Here is a 17,620-nt window from a genome sequence, read left to right as displayed (position 1 = left end):
CAAGCATTCTTCATGTTTTAGATTCCAGCTCCCTAATCATCTTTGTTGCCCTTTTCTGCATTCTTTTCAAAATCTCTACATCATTTTTATAATATGCTGACCAAACTGGATGCAGTATTCCAAGTGTGGTCGTACTAAAACGTTATAAAGTGATATTAATACTTCACATGATCTTGATTCTATCCCTCTGTTAATGCAACCTGGGATTGCATTGGGTTTTTTAAATAATATTTTTTATTAATTTTCTGATTTTACATTTAGGTATTTAAAAAGCAATGTGGTGGCTGGGTTAATCAATAGTTCAGTAACATAAAAATCTTTAGTACAAATCTCAAACTACAACCTCAAATATTTCCTCTCTTTTTCCCTTAATATCTACTATCTCATATTTAAGCTTATACAGTTCTTATTATATCAACTAAATAAAAACATCATTATTACATTTATCAATAATTTTTTAGCTTATACATATCTTAATTACTTTTACATCCAATCTTTACATTCAATCAATGTCCTGTTATTGTTTTTTTCCCAATTTTTAGTTTTCTATCAATATTCAAATTTAACATTTGATATTTATAATTTCCAGGTTTTAGGTAACCAAAGTTTCCTTTATCTCAATTCATAACAGACTCTAATATTCAAAATACACATCTTATCTATTTGGGTATAATCTTGTTCTATTTCCTAAAAGTTATCTATCCCCACCATCTTACATCATCTAATTAATAATACATTATCCTCTTTAATAAATCAAAGCCCATTATATATATTATCTGAGTTAATCAATAAATCAAACATATTCATAATATTTTTTTTCTTTTGGGTCTAATTTTAAGTATTAAACAAATAGCATCCTTATTTTCAACTAATTTCCAAATGTTTTAAATTTAATGACCAAAATTTCCTTTAACTCAGCTTCTCCCTTTGACCCTCTGATTAGTAATATGAAATCCCCTCTGATAAATCAAAACCCAAATTTTCTTCAGCCTTATTCTGGTTTTCTTTTTTTGCCAACTAGCCTTCCATGTCAACGCTTTTAAATCATCAAATAGATCTCCCTCTATTATATATATGTATTGTTTGGAATAAGGGAGACCATTTAGTTGCCATCTTTTTGGAAGGGCTAGCCCATTTGTATTCTTTAAATGTCTCCCTATTATTCCAAATCCCCATAATTGTCCTGGTATGTTTATCTTCCATTCAGTCTGTTCTTCTTCCTGCTCCTCAAATTTATTCTGAATTATATAGAAAGTCTTTTCCATTTTCAGTGTTGTCACTCCCTTTTCTGGATATTTCATTGAATATATTTGTTGGTCAATTGAGTCCTCTGTCTTAGTATTTGATTGTTCCACTTCTTCTGTTACCTTCTGCGTTGTTAGTTCTTTAGTTGTAGTTGGAATTTGGGTTTTTATATCTAAGCTGACATCTTGTTCTTTTCTGTAACATCTCATTTCGTCACAAGCTGAAAGGATGGTTTCATATATTGCTTTCAACATGGAAAGAATCTTTTCCTGGTCTTCATCCATCTTCCCTTAATGGTATGTTAAGTTGAAGACTTTGAAATCAGATGATGAAAATAATTTTATAGCTGGGTATGGGACCTCTATTTCACGTGTTTGTAGGTAGTCTTTATAGTAAAAGTCGTTTGTCAAGTCAGATTTTATAATCCAAGGTATTTCATCATCTGAAATAATGACCAATATTCCTCAGATAAAAAAGTAGGAAGGCAATTCCCTATATACAGGAAGAAAATACTTAGGATCTGAGAGAGAAGATTGGATCTCACCCAATCTCATTCTGTGTTGTTTTAGAAGTGCCTGGTGGTAAGCTTGACTTCAGCTGTCTGCAGCCTAGTGACGAGCCATATTGCTATGGCCAGTCTTTCCTCCACCGGTTTGGAGGACTGCCCCAGATCAAGCAGAAGGATTGCCGCCCTCCCATGATCAGGGCAACTTTCGACCCTTTCCAGGGTCCCCCAGTGGAATGAAAGTGAACGTGGAAGACAGAGCTTGCCTTCCAGTGTCCATGGCGGCCGCGATGGCAAACCGGAAGTCAGGATTGCATTGGGCTTTTAACTGCTGCTGCATACTGCTGGCTCATATTTAAGTGGGCTAATTTTTGTTGCCCAGGCCCAGAATGGACTTCCAGAAGTGGCATCCACAGAGAGAACTGGTGGTTCACATATTTGAATTCTACCACTCATCCTATTTCTTTTTCAACCCTAAAAAAGGCCAATATATCTTTATGTACAAGCTGCCAACAGCTTACCAACAAGTGTCTGATCAGTGGCTTGAGGAAAACTACTTTCTTCATCAAGAAGGGACAGTAATCCCATTGGCTTTTGTAAGAATATATCTAACAGTGGTTTGTTGTCCTCATACTCAATAATTCGTGCATCAATGCCTTCATTCAGATATTCATTCTGTAAGAAATAATAAAAAGTGTTTTTCTGAAGTATTTTGTAAAGATGCCCTGTGTATGTAAATAAAGAGAAAAAAGCAAATGGATTTAATAAAAGATCTAAGAAATATGGTCTGAACCTAAGCTTCCAATCAAGCAGTAAATCCTTATGTCTATTTACTTGACTATCAGTCATGAAATTAATTTATATAATTCATTCAACATTCATTATAATAATTATAATAATTCTCATAATAATTCTCATAATAATAACAAAACAACAACAACAACAACAACAACAACAATAATAATAATAATAATAATAATAATAATAATAATAATAAGAAGAAGAAGAAGAAGAAGAAGTTGGAAGGGACCTTGGAGGTCATCTAGTCCAACCTCCGGCTCAGGCAGGAAACCCTATACCATTTCAGGCAAATGGCTGTCCAGTCTCCTCTTAAAAACTTCCAGTGTTGGAGTTAATATTACCCCAAATGTTTTTACAGAGGATCATGAAAAAATACCAGGAATTAAATCAAATAATAATAAAATCCAGTAATAACTAAAAGAGATGGTATTAATATTTTCATTCCGCAAAGCACCATGTGCCTTTAGCAGTGGTATGGTTAGAATGGTCATTATTATAAAGCTGTAAGGAATCTAATTTTGTTCGAATTTAAATGGTAACTTTATAAGCTGACCTTCAAAGCATATCAAAAATAACCATAATCTGTTGATAGTTGACACAGGAAAAAAATTGTCTAGTGCCAAAGATCAAATTGACAAATTGTCCCAAAATGTGGCATTTCTCCATAAACTTTCTATTCTTCTTTTCTGCCCTCGTGAGTTTTTTCAGTGCCCAATTTCAACCAGTCACGTTCTTGCTTCTACTTATTCTTTTCGAGCTGCTCTGAAGATCTCAAGAGTGTAGGCCTCAGCCCTCATTCTCACCAAAACCTTACTAAAAATGTAAGAGAAAAGAATGAAGCAAAGGACATCTACTGGAAAAACAAACATAATAGTCCATGATTCAAGCCATTTGTGCTTTCTGAGAGAGAAGCAAGGAAGTCCAGTAATCCTGGTTCCTGCAGATCAAGCCACATGTCTTGTATGGCCCAGCAGAAGGAATCTGAAGGAAATTTGCATCCAATAATATATGCTCGTGGATCAAGACCTCAATGAGAAACTGTGTTATCTTCTTGAATTCAGAAGAGGGACAATGCAGCAGTAGTTTACCTCCCATATCAATTTATGGAGCCCTAAGAGGAATTACCCAGTCATTGAAATTACTGGGTAAAAACACTCGACTTAAGGGCCAAAAATGCATTGCAACATTTTTTCTACACTATGAACAAAGCATCATCATCCATCTGGGGTTTTTGTAACATTTGTTCTTTCTCTCCAACAAAGAATACATTCTAAAACAAATATCCCAAACATTGTTTTAATCAGCTAAATATTATTCTTTCATTCTTTTTCCAAACTCCACAGATCTATTTACTGACCTATCAAGTTTATTCATTTTTAGTAATTGTACCATTTTGTTTTACAACCATCTTAAAAATCAAATATATCATACTGTTATATTAAATTATCCATTTTTCAAATTGATATGGGATATTTCCTTCATAAAATAAAACTGCTAATTCCAACTGGATTCATAGTTAATATGCTTGCTGGCAAATTAATAACACACTTTTATATAAAGAATTGCTCAGTATGCTGTCCATTTTTATTTTTATTTTTGCTCTTGAACCATAAATTATACTGTATGCCTTATTCCACATCAAAACAAAATTGCAATTGCACCAAACCTATTATCACTTCATTCTGTTGCCTGGATACTCTAAATGAGAAGCTTAATGCATTTTCAGACAGACATTTAACTTGTGGAAAGTAATCAAAGAATTGTGCACAGAACACACACACAAACATACACCCTTCTTCCAATTCTATTTTTTGCTCTCTCTAAGGAAGCCAATATTACCTTTGCTAGATAAAAATATATGAATTCAGAAAGTATCAAGTTCTTTCTTTCTTTTGATTTCTTTTTCTGCCTGCTTAACACTATACCATTTGCCCAATTTCTACTTATTAAGGAACAGTCTGTGCTCCTCTTGCCTGACCATCCCACTTTTTCCACATTCACAGCCACACATTGCTGATAGCATGCTCAGGTTACAGCATGTTCAACCTATCTGGCTGAGCATGGTTATGGCCTGGGCATTGTTAGACCCCTTTCTCTCATTTGCTGCCCGAGTTGCAGATTGTGAGCCTCAGTGCCACTGACTAGTTGCTCAATAGTAAATGAAAACTATTCATCTTGACATCACTGCTGGGACTTCCTCTTCCTTATACACTTTTAAAAAGGAGCACTACCCTCCTAACTTTTAATCTAGTTTTGGCAAACATTTTTTTTCTCTCTTTTGCTATTTTGAAACTGAAAAGTTGTTTTTGTTTTTAAAGCTCATCTGGCTTATGAGAACCATACCCCAACCTTCATTAGGATATGGGATCCTCAACTAAAATTTTCCTCAGCAGCATGAACTGTGTTCCCAAGTCCTTCAATAGCTCCTAGAACATCACAAATGGAGAAAATTACACTGGCCTGCATATCCATGTAACCATGCCTACCTGTTCCCATGCAAAGATATTCTGGTTGAAGTAAAACTGAATCTGTTCATTGGCAATGTTGATACAGAGCTGCTCAAAAGAATTTTTCTTGAAGTTTTCAAAACCAAAGATATCAAGAATTCCAATGTTTAGTCCTTTATCGCTTCCACTGAAAATATAAAAGCTTTGTATTACATTTTAGTCTCATTTATTTCATTTCAGCTTCACAGAAAGCTTTCGTTTAAAATACTTAGGAATTATGGTAGGCAGAAACTAGTAGAGTCTAATGTCCAAAGTTCTGGAAGGGCTGTTCATCAAATGCTAAATATCCCAGCTGCAAGAATTAATTTCTGAAAGCAAAGGGATTACAGAAACAATTGTTCTGTTATCAATGCTCTTGGACAAAGCACATAGGACACATAAGTATTTGTATATCAGGTGAAAAACGTATATTATTTTCCATTTTTTGTTTTGGGTATTAATTAATTAATTAATTAATTAATTAATTAATTGGATTTGTATACCGCCCTTTCCCGAAGGACTCAGGGCGGTTTACAGGGAATTAAAACAAGAAATACAAAAATTTAAAAAAAAATAAAAAAATTTTAAACAAAATAAATAGAAAAGAAAAAAGAAGGGAAAAATAGTAACAATATGCATGTGTTTAATATTTTTACATAAATACATTGGAACTTTTGAAAGACTTTGCATGGAAGAAAATGACCACGCCTGTCCCTTTATCAGACAGAGGACCTTCCATATTAATACTCAGTCATCTCAATTCACAGAGGGGTGGAGGGAATCTCACCTTAAACCTGTAGTTGGTTTGAGCAGGACATTAATATGATTGACTATCCAACTAAAGAGCCACCCATACAATGCTTTGGCTGTAGCATCTCTCACATCAATAGCTTTTTCCACTGTGTTGGGTCGTATAATTGTTTCCCCTCGGGTAACCACACAATGAGAGGTTAGGGCTTCTTGCAACTTATTTGCTTGGATAAATAACAAGGAAGAAGCTAGAAATCAAATAAATGGTGTTACTTCCATATTTCCGCAGGTCTGTTCAGAAAGTTCAGGTCTGTTACTTAGTTTTATATAAATACCTCTCCTAAGGCACTCTTCGGTAATCTCAGGGTCTGAATATTACTTGTGCTTCCTATTCTTATTCAATATTATAAGGAAGAGAGTTTTTCAAATGAAAAGAAAATTGCCCCACAGAAAGTACAAACAAATATGAATCAATAATAAACAGAGCAAAATTAACCCAATATGTTAACAACAATTTTAGTTCCCTGGAATACTAATTTTTATATACTGTAGCCAAAAGGCACTCACCACCCCACATGAGAAAGATCTCAGCAAGACCCTAAGATCTGCAGAAATAGAAAAGTATTTTAACCTAATGAGGACTGAGTATGTCTTTATTGACATAACCTTTCTTCTCCTTTTGGCCTGTCTTTCCTTGTTTTTAATACTTCTTTTAAGCAGAAAACTGCAATGAAAGAATTACGCTACTTATTAAAATGTCTGCAGTGATTGCCTGCTATTTCAGCCCTGGGTTTACATCTTGCCTATCCTACATCAAATCTTTTATGATTTGACAATGCAATGCCATACAAGCTTTTCACTAGGATTTGAAGTTTTCTCTTAAGTATACTTGACACTGTTCTAAATGGCTACACTAACGTTATTAGGCATAATATCTCAACAGAAAAATTGAGGTTGAATGTCATCAGGGGAAACCTTGTTACACTTTTAGGCATCCACAAGATTAATTCAGTCAAACCAGGCTCCCATTTGTTGACAAGGTCAATAATATTGGAGGTCTTGAAGAATTTTATCAATAGTATTCTGCCATGTTCAGATTGCTTCAGAATTCATAATGAACAAGACAGCTGAATAAGGTTGTAATCATATAGGTTAGATATAAGAAACTGGCATTCTTCAGCTTTTGCTTCAAATGCTGCAATCTCTGAACACTGAACATTTTGGCGAAGATCATAAGAGTTAAAGATGAAAATATTTGGAGGCTCCAAATTATCTGTGCTTGATATGCAGACTTCCCTGAAAGCAAGCCCTCCTGAACTATAAGAAACACATTGCCAGTCTATTTTATAGATTAGAGTAACTCACAATTCTCCAGAGGCATTGGATTGGAAATTATGCTCTTGTCAATCATGTACTCTGTTACCTCTGATGAAAATTCAATGTTACCCAGATTTAAAATGGCAGCAAGTACACAGTATACACACTCTAGTTCCTGAAAAATAAGTGTAAAAAAGCATTCAAATACATTCTTAAAACAGGCAGAACAGGGAATATAATCAGTTAAAATATTGATTTTGTGCTTCATGAAAAATCAGCATTCTCTAATAGCTGCATGTCTTTCACTTCACCTTAATATTAACCGCAAGGATGTCATTGGAACATTGAAAATGTTATCCAGGTAAATCTTTAGAGTTAAAATTAATAGGATGGCTTTTTGACATATCTCTATCTTAGTCCTCACTTTATGTTGGACTGCAATTCCCACCCAGGCTCTTTCTGGCTATTTTGAACTACAATATAATTCTGCACCTTGCCATTACTCATGCTTATAATAATACACTATATTTAGTTGATTTGCCTGAAATAAACGCACAAAAGAAAATTGATTTCAGTCTCTTTGTTTTATTCTATAATTGGATTTTTGTGTACTGAAAGCTAGTTCTTGATGCTGCAACAGTAAATGACAAGTAAAGGAGAAAGTTATTTGTTTTTTTAAATTGTATGTAAATTTTAATCTAGCCCAAATTTGCATCATGCCTAAGTACTACTATTAAGCATAACAATGTGTTTTGTTATACCTTAACTCATCATGGGAACACAGTGTATTTTTGGGTTTTTTTGCACTGTGCAATATACAGTGGGTGTTTAAATAAAATAGCCGTTTAGCCATTGTATTTATTTTCTCAATTATTCTGGGATTGACTGAAATTATTATGCCAATTTTGGTCATCTCATAGTAATACATATATTTCAGCTGACATCTTTGGGCAAGTCCCCTATTACATTAAACATGGCTCAATCTAATTTGTATGATATGAATGCCATTTATTTTCAGCAGCATTCTCTCTGCTCCCACCCCCCACTTTTAATTGGGTTTGCCACATTAGTCTGATTTTATGATGCAAAGTGACATCTAGCTTTTAAATGTATTTATTAGTGGAACACACTGCTTTCCAGTGAAAAACAAAATGTTTTCCCTAAATAGTCAGATTATTTTGTCTACGTTGTAATCTATATAGGATGTTTTCTAAATACAGAATTTTGGATTTGATGGTTACATTTTTGCAGATGTCATATTTATGGTACTGGGCATTTCTGTTTACCTTCACCTAGTAGAAGTGGGGGGGGGGCTATCAATGGAGACATTATATTTGCAAATCTCTTAAGAATTCATGAGGAGGGTAAGTTAAACAACCCAGCCTTTTGTAAATGGGAAAATAAAAACAGAACTTGAAGTGTAAAAATAAGGCAAACATTGCTTATCCCACCTTCTTATTTCTCCAAAGCTAATGTGAATTAATGCCAAAATGATATAATTAAAATTATAGTATTAAAATTATACAATTCTAAATTCTTGAGGCAACTAGTTGATAAATAAAGGTGATCTTAAACACTATAAGATTAAGAGTCTGAAAAGATTCTTATTGATTTTTTGAGATTTTGTATTTCGCCCAATGGATTTCAACAGTGTTAAATATAATTAGACCAAAATAGTCAATTAGACTTGATTTTACATCTGCTTTATAACTGCAAGATTTATTTAGTTAGGTCCCACTTTCACGTCTTGGAGAGCTAAATAAAGAGGTCTTACCCTCTTCATTACCTTTCTTCTCAGGAGCTTGCTTGTTCTGGAAAGAGCTGGTGATCAAGTACCTTCAACTATCACACTTGCAATAATTATTGCTCAGTTGTTCATTCTTTTCTTGGTTAAATAGTGGGTAATTGAGTAAGAAACCACAAAAAGTGATACACATAGGAAACATAACCTTTGTTCACTAGCCATGTGTCAATATCTATTTCTAAGCATAGATATTCTTAGAAAACTCTGCAAGTTGCAACATCCTTGAAAAACCATGATCAGGAAAGGTTCCTACCAATGTGTTTTATTCAGTGACCCCAGCATATTTCCAAGGTCAATATGCAAAATTCTATTATCTCTTTCCTTCTTGATATACTGGGGTTGAAATTCCTAAAATAACCCGACCAAATAATTGAGGCAAAAAAAATGGATATCAGGCCTGGTATTCAGCAATATCAATAGTCAGGTCTAGTGGTTAAGGCACCAGGCTAGAAATTAGGAGATTGTGAGTTCCAGTCGCACCTTAGGCATGAAAATCAGCTGGATGACTCATTCTTTCTCAACAGGTTTATTGTAATGAGGGAAATAGAAGGAGGAAGGAATATGGTGTGGGTTTGCCACCTTGAGTTACTGATAAAAATAATAAAGGCATGATAGGCAAAAAATTACCCTGTCCAATAGTTTCCAACTCTAGGGGACAGCACTCATCTCCATTTCTTAACCAAGGGACCTAGCATTGCTGAAGATACTTCCATGGTCATGTGGCCAGCATGACTATAAGCCAAAGCATACAGAATGCTATTACCTTCCCACCAAATTGTTACCTATTTATCTACTCACATTTATATGCTTTCAAATTGCTAGGTGGGCAAGAGCTGGGTGAATAACAGCAGCTCACCCCGTTGCACGGCTCTTGGGTTTTGAACCTGGGTTGTCAGCTTTCCAGCTGACACGTTCAGCATATTTAACTGCTGAGTCATCATGTCCCAAAGACAGGATAATATAAATAAATAAATGGTTGCGCTCTAATATTTATCATTTGTTTGGATTTTATTTAATCTTTCCTCTAAAAGCTAAAGGTAGCAAACAAATTATTTTCTCCTCCCTTTCCCCCCACAAAAACAGCCCTGTGAAACTGCTTGCACAGACAAAGAATGATTGGCTTACAGTCATCCAATCAGCAGCTGTTGAACTAAAACCTGAATGATTTATCTTCTCCAACAATGGAACCTTCCCATCTTACTGGCTCTTATGTTCATACACTTTTAGTTCTTACGGCTCTTCTGCTTTCATGGGCTTCCATGGGGGGCAAATGCAGTGATAGGCATCATGACCCAAACTTTGCTCCTTTTCTACATAAGAGGTGGTATGGAGCTTGTGTTCTGATATTAGATTACATGTTTTGCCATTTTAATGAAATCTCAAGTTTGCTATAGAGGCCCCAATAATAAAAAATGTTCATTTTGGTATTATAATGCTTAACTTTTTAAAATCACAAATATATCTGAGGAATCCTTAATGCTTGGTTGTTTTCTTGCAGATGTTTCATTACCTAAACAAACAAACATCATCAGTTTGCTCTCAGTTTATCTGTATATTCTGTCAGTGTTGGTAGGAGCGGTCCTGGAGGTTCTTTGGTTGGGCTGTTAGCTTGTTTGGTAGTTCCTTGATTGGCATATTGTTTACATCTTGATTGTTGGCCTGATGTTAATCTTGGAGTTAATCTATGCACATCTGGGTATTGACTGCTGGTGGGGAGGGCTTTTGGTCTTTTTGCTCCCTTTTTAGTTTGTTTATTGTCTCTTTAACATAATATGTAGATATTGTTCATATTTGTATATCTTATTGATGGCTAATTTGTCAGAATGCCAGCCTTATTTCCAGCCAATTAAATATTTCCAGTTAAATATTCCAATTAAATATTTCCAGCAATTACCTACCTCCATTGTAAAGCCAATCACTTTAAAGCACTGCTCAACTGATGCAAACTTGGATTTATAACAATTATTGTTCAGGACCTCTTGCACCGGTGTCAGAAGTTCATTTTGTAGATAACTAATTAAATGGTGGGGGGGAAGTGAAAATTTTCACATGGAAAATTAATACAAGGCATTTGATCTTTTCAATTTAAATTAACTTGAAAATATATTTATTTGAGAATTTAGCGAACTACAGCAAGAAAATACAAAGTTTTTTTTTACCTTGGGAGTTCATTTTCTGGCAATTTATAATGAGGTAATCTTTTGTTTTCTGCCAATCCAGCATAGATGTAATAGAAAATATGAAAATTCTTCTCCCCACTGTAACAAAGCAAGTAAACAAATTACAATGCTGTAGCTACTAAAATAAAATCTAAGAATTCCTATTTTATCTGTTTTTTTCTTATTTTGAAATTCATATTGCATTTTAAACATTAAAATTTATTTCACTTTCTAAATATTAACGTTTATTCTCAAAGCCATTACATACTTTAGGAAGGGATTAAAGCTAAGTGGTTACACACTGATAAAATATAAGAACAGACCTGTCCCAGAAGCAGATTAAAGTTGAGAAAAGTAATCTCTTGCCTATTTTATAGTCTTGCTAAATTAGAAACATTATTTTCTAATTTATTCTTTTTGTGTGTTTTAGTGATTCCCCTTTAGCAAAAAAAAAGTGAATCAGGCAGTTTAGGATGAATGGTCAATCAAATTTGTCTGTTATTTATGCCAAGCCCACATTTACTGATTCACCCACGACTATATTTACATAGTGTATTCACTGCATGTTTATTGGATTATATAAAATTTATAACATGAATACATAATTCCTGAATTATATTAATGCATGTCACCTTTTTATGCAAATGCTGCATAAAATCTCACCCCATGCCCATACAACCTGAATTCATCTCTACTACACATTGTTTTTATTTGAACCGAAACTTCATTCTAAAAATCCCTGCTTTCCTTTTCGGTAAAATGCTCCTTTCCTTTCACTTACCCAGCTTGACATATGACTCTAGACTTTTCTAGAAGATATTCTGAAATCTGAGCGCTTACAACAGTTCCTTCAGAAGTGAATTTCATTTCCAGATATTTCCCAAATCTGCTAGAATTATCATTAATAATAGTGGCTGCATTTCCAAAGGCTTCCAACAGATTGTTTACTTGGATAATTTTTCCTTGAAGAGTCCTGTTATTAGCCTAAGTAAATATTTTTAAAATTAGAAACTATTTAAAAACTCATCTTCTCAGGATATGTACAAGACACGTTTTATCAATAGAAGAAAATATCTGTAGCTCAGAGCTGAATTGTGGAGTCCTTGATGCTCTCAGAGCTTCATTGTTTTTTTTGCAGATGTTTCATTACCCAAAGTAGATCTTTAATGCTAGAAAGGTGTGTGGTTTGTTTTTCCTAATATAAGGAACTTTGTTTGGACAAATTTTATTTAATTATCATTATCATGCCACAAATAACTGGTAAGTACTTGTTAGTTTAATTGTGATATTGTAGGTAATTGCTGGTTCACATCTTAATTCCCTGATGGGAACACATTTATTTGAACCCATCTCCACCCAATTTTACTTTTGACAAATATGTGTATTAGAGTTCCTAATTTCCCAGCCTATTAAAGAATAAGTAGAGATCATTTAAGATAAAAACTGTTTGAGAGATAAAGTTGTTAAGGATTTGTTGTGCAGAGGTCTCCTTGTGCTACCAAAGAGTTGCACAGACAAGGAAGGGTACTGAGAGCAGTAAGAGTCACACAGTAAACACAAGAGTACACTGAGTTTTAAAAGCAAAAATAGTTTACTTTAAGGTGGTGTAAAAACAAAAATGCACAGTCAAAAATAAACAGTCCAGGTCATACACAATAGCAACAGTCCAAGGAGTAATCCAAAATACAAAGTCTTCTTACCGGTCCAGAGGTCAATACACAGTCCAGGTTTATCACAGTAACAGAGCAAAAACAGTAATAGTAGAAAGCAGTGAATTCAGAGAGAGAAAGAAGCTACGTTACTAGCTCCCTCTTATGGCCATGAGAACACTTACACACCCATTGGCCAATTAACATCTTAAAGACATAACATCATGGTTAATATATTTTCAACCCAACATTGTAGGCTAACACCATATGCCTTACATTCTCCCCTTTGGGTAGAATAATATATAACCCTTACAATCTTATGCACATTCTTTCACAATTAGCATTGTGTTTCACAGCACTTTATACCTTCGTAAAATGGTCTGCAATATTTACATCAGATGAACAATACTCTAGCTGTATTATCTTTGACACATTGTCTGACATTTAAATAACGAAGATCAGTATGTTTGGATCTTGTTCTTACTGCAGCATAGTTTGCCATTTTTATCGCAGCTTGATTGTCCTCATATACAATGAATGGATCATTTACATTTAAACCCATATCTAACAATAATTGTTTGTACACTAGCAGTTCTGTACATAACACTAATAGACATGAAAATTCAGCCTACATTGTAGATAAGCTTATGTGTTTTTGTCTAATGGACTTCCTCCAATCAAAGAATCACCCAACATTACAGCCAACCCTGAGGTAAATTTACGAGTGCTTGTATCAGAGGCAAAACTCGCATCTGCATATGCAGTGAGGATTAACTCACGATTTGGCTCTAAATATAACGAGTAGTGAATAGTCTGCTTCAAATACCTTAATACTTGTTTAGCTGCTTGCCAGTGTCTAACAGTTGGTTCATTGTTGTACCTAGCTAATTGGTTTACACAGTAAGAAATATCAGGTCTAGTCCAATTACTCAGATACATAAGACTTCCTATCAAAGATTGGTACATAGTATTATCAAATACTCTCAACATTAGTATCCTAACAAAAGTGAACCCCACCCCAAAAGTTTTTAAAATTTACCTTACCTTTCCAAGGACTGTCAACTGTTGAACTAGCAGATGAGAACTTTGAGTCTTCCCAGCACCACTTTCTCCAGAAATGACAATACACTGAAATTAAAAACCAGGGATATTTTTGTTATAATTAATGTCTATGCAATCAAAATGGGTATTAGGTTTGGCCTTGGAACTAGGGATCTATAGTTATTTGACTCCAAAGGAAAAGAAAAAAAAGAATGCTTTAGAGGGAGATTGGGCACAGATTTCACGATGCCTATGTTAGTGTTTCTCAACCTTGGCATCTTTAAGAACTCCCAGAATTCCTTCATATCTTAAAGTTGCCAAGACTAAGAAACACTGGCCTATGCTTTTTCCAATACTCTTTTTTTCTGCTTTGAATTTAATTGGATTTAATTGCTGCTGCACATTTTTACAGGAATTATTAGAATTACCTGATCTGACCCATAGATGACCATTGATTGATATGCAGTATCAGCCATAGCAAAAATATGTGGAGGGTTGTGAGTCCGTTTAGCCCCGATGTACAATCTGGAATGCTGATGGAAAGAAAGGGTAAATATTATGTATTCTATTGTTTTATGCCACATAAAACAAAGATACTGGTAAAAACAAACCTGATAAATCAAAATATGATTCCAATGAGAAATATTTACTACAACATGTCACATTTTTAAAAGCCTGGCAAACCTGACTCTTGGGACAAAGTATTTCTTTTCCTGGCCTTCTGAGCATACCCACTTATGAGTTCATTACCTAATCTGTTTAATTTGTTTAATTATAATGCTCAGATGTAATTTTTTTGTTTTATTTTCTCTATTTCCTCTTCAACTATTTCTATAGTGAAGAATAGGAAATGAGACCTTTGCACACATGTGCCTTGGCACCTACATCCTCTTTTTAACTCAGTTACTGCTTCTAACAAACTAAGCAAACACCCCAAGGAAATTTCTGTGGACATAGAAACAAGCCATGATAGCTGTAAGGTATATATAGTAAGCAAGAAGATTTTCCTTTTAAGATGCTTCAGGGCTCAGTGCCCAAATTCTGACCTTTCCAACGGTCCCCTTAAACCAGGGGTGTCAAACTCAATTTCATTGAGGGCCGCATCAGCATTGCGGTTGCCCTCAGGAGACCAGGTGGGTATGGCCAGGTTGGGCGTGGCGTACTGGGTGGGCGTGGCTAGAGTGCGTATGGCCTACTGGGTGGGCGTGGCCAGCTCTACATCGTTTGCATCAAGGGTGCCTATGGGGGCCTGGGCAGGAGTGGGACAGATCTGAGGGTCTCTGGCAGAAGGAGGGTCTCTAGGCCAGGGCCAAGACAGTGGGGGCCGTTCCCTCACTGTTTCCAGGATGGCTTCACGGGCCACATGAAACCACTTCGCGGACTGGATCCGGCCCCCGGGCCTTGTGTTTGACATGTCTGCCTTAAACAAACTATTTTTCATACCTTTGTAGAGTAAATATCTAACTTCTGAAAAGGGTTGACTGCAATGAGGATGTCTCCCACATAAGTGTAGATTTGACCTCGAGAGTAGCTCTTCTCAAGTTGCTCTGTTATTGTATTCTGTTTGAAATTGAAAGAAAGAGGAAGAAAAAAGCTAGTTATGTTTCCTTTTTTAAAAGGAGTACCTAACTGAAGAGAGGTTAGGAAGAAAATATATTAGATTTCTTTAGCTATGAAACCAGCATTCTTAATTTTGAATTTTACCTGCATGATAAACTCTTGGATCCATATGTCCATAATCAGCAATCAATCAGTAGAACAAAATCTCAAGAACTGACTCCGGGAGACTTCAGATTGCCAAGCTTATGATCTACTAATGAAATATAACTCCTTCCTTATCCACATTCTGTGCTGTGGCAGTGGTGATCCAAAAATCTTCCTAACTTATTATTTTTGAAACATTTGAGATATCAAGGATTGAATCTTATGAGACATTTAACATACAAATCTATGGCTGATTCAAATCAGATTACTATACTTTAAGGACTCATATCATTGCAATATGAAGTGAGAGTTTGATCTTAGTATAACTTCACAAATATGAGATTTTTATGGCTCCAAATCTTGTGAAAAGTGGCTCCCCCACTCTATCATTTCTGGTTGTTGTTGTTAGTTGTGAAGTCGAGTCCGACCCAATGAGACCCCATGGACAATGCTCCTCCAGGCCTTCCTGTCCTCTACCATTTTCTGGAGTCCATTTAAGCTCACGCCTACGGCTTCAGTGACTCCAGCCACCTAACTCTCTGTCGTCCCCTTCCCTTGCCCTCAATTTTCCCAGAATTAGGCTCTTCTCCAGTGAGTCCTTCCTTCTCATTAGGTGCCCAAAGTATTTGAGTTTCAACTTCAGAATCTGGCCTTCTAAAGAGCAGTCAGGGTTAATCTCCTCTAGGACTGACCAGTTTGATTGCCTTGCAGTCCAAGAGACTCGCAGGAATCTTCTCCAGCACCATAGTTCAAAGGCCTCAATTCTTCGGCACTCAGCCTTTCTTATGGTCCAACTTTCACTGCCATACATTGCAACTGGGAAGACCATAGCCTTGACTATACGTACTTTTGTTGACAGGGTGATGTCTCTGCTTTTTAGTGTGTTGTCTAGATTTGCCATGGCTTTCCTCCCCAGGAGCAAGCGTCTTTTAATTTCTTGGCTACAGTCCCCATCTGCAGTGATCTTGGAGCCCAGGAAAATAAAATCTGTCACTACCTCCATTTCTTCCCCATCTATTTGCCAGGAATTGAGAGGGCCGGATGCCATGATCTTGGTTTTCTTAATGTTTAGTTTCAACCCAACTTTTGCACTCTCCTTCTTCACTCGCAACAAGAGACTCTTCAGTTCCTCTTCACTTTCTGCCATTAGAGTGGTAGCATCTGCATATCTTAGGTTGTTGATATTTCTTCCAGCAATCTTTATTCCAACTTTTGATTCATCTAGCCTGCCTTTCTCATGATGTGCTCTGTGTATAAGTTAAATAGGCAAGGTGACAGTATACAGCCTTGCCAGACTCCTTTCCCAATTTTGAACCAATCAGTGGTTCCGTGACCAGTTCTCACTGTTGCTTCTTGGCCCACATATAGGTTTCTCAAGAGACAAATTAGATGGTCTGGTACTCCCATCTCTTTAAGAACTTGCCACAGTTTGTTATGATCCACACAATCAAAGGCTTTAGCATAGTCAATGAAGCAGAAGTAGATGTTTTTCTGGAACTCTCTAGCTTTCTCCATGATCCAGCGTATGTTGGCAATTTGATCTCTAGTTCCTCTGCATCTTCAAAATCCTGCCTGTACTTCTGGTAGTTCTCGATCCACATACTGCTGGAGTATAGCTTGTAGGATTTTAAGCATAACTTTACTAGCATGAGAAATGAGTGCAATGGTGTGATAGTTTGAACATTCTTTGGCACTTCCTTTCTTTGGAATTGGAATGTAAACTGATCTTTTCCAATCCTGTGGCCACTGTTGTTTTCCAAATTTGCTGGCAAATTGAGTGTAGCACTTTTACTGCATCGTCTTTTAAGATTTTGAATAGCTCAGCTGGAATACTGTCACCTCCACTAGCTTTGTTGTTGCTCAGCTTTTCTAACGCCCACTTCACTTCACATTCTTGGATGTCTGGCTCGAGGTCAGTGACCACCTCATTGTGATTATCAGGGACATTAAGCTCATTCTTGTATAGTTCTTCTGTGTAATTTTGCCACTTCTTCTTAATCTCTTCTGCCTCTGTTAGGTCCCTGCCATTTTGGCCCTTTATCATGCCCATTTTTGCATTGAACGTTCCCTTCATCTCTCCAATTTTCTTGAAAAGATCTCTGGTCCTCCCTGTTCTATTGTTTTCTTCTATTTCTTTGCACTGTTCATTTAAGAAGGCA

At 35.7% G+C, this 17,620-nt stretch overlaps 1 protein-coding gene across 1 annotated transcript in view; it reads right to left on the bottom strand.

Annotated features, from left to right (window-relative positions):
• The window catches only part of MYO3A (myosin IIIA), a gene marked incomplete at both ends in the record, with an annotated part of 108,968 nt that overhangs the window by 23,869 nt on the left and 67,479 nt on the right, over positions 1–17,620 (bottom strand). Inside the window, 10 exons of the mRNA XM_081346272.1 lie at positions 2,272–2,425; positions 5,038–5,185; positions 5,825–6,035; positions 7,153–7,279; positions 10,807–10,921; positions 11,068–11,166; positions 11,849–12,051; positions 13,761–13,844; positions 14,186–14,290; positions 15,201–15,317. Coding sequence (XP_081202398.1) covers positions 2,272–2,425; positions 5,038–5,185; positions 5,825–6,035; positions 7,153–7,279; positions 10,807–10,921; positions 11,068–11,166; positions 11,849–12,051; positions 13,761–13,844; positions 14,186–14,290; positions 15,201–15,317 — 1,363 coding nt within the window. The remainder of the gene's footprint in view (positions 1–2,271; positions 2,426–5,037; positions 5,186–5,824; positions 6,036–7,152; positions 7,280–10,806; positions 10,922–11,067; positions 11,167–11,848; positions 12,052–13,760; positions 13,845–14,185; positions 14,291–15,200; positions 15,318–17,620) is intronic.

The sequence above is a fragment of the Vipera berus genome, assembly GCF_964194415.1.
Source record: "Vipera berus genome assembly, chromosome: Z".
Classification (NCBI taxonomy): Eukaryota; Metazoa; Chordata; class Lepidosauria; order Squamata; family Viperidae; genus Vipera; species Vipera berus.
This window is presented reverse-complemented; position numbering and strand designations above follow the sequence as displayed.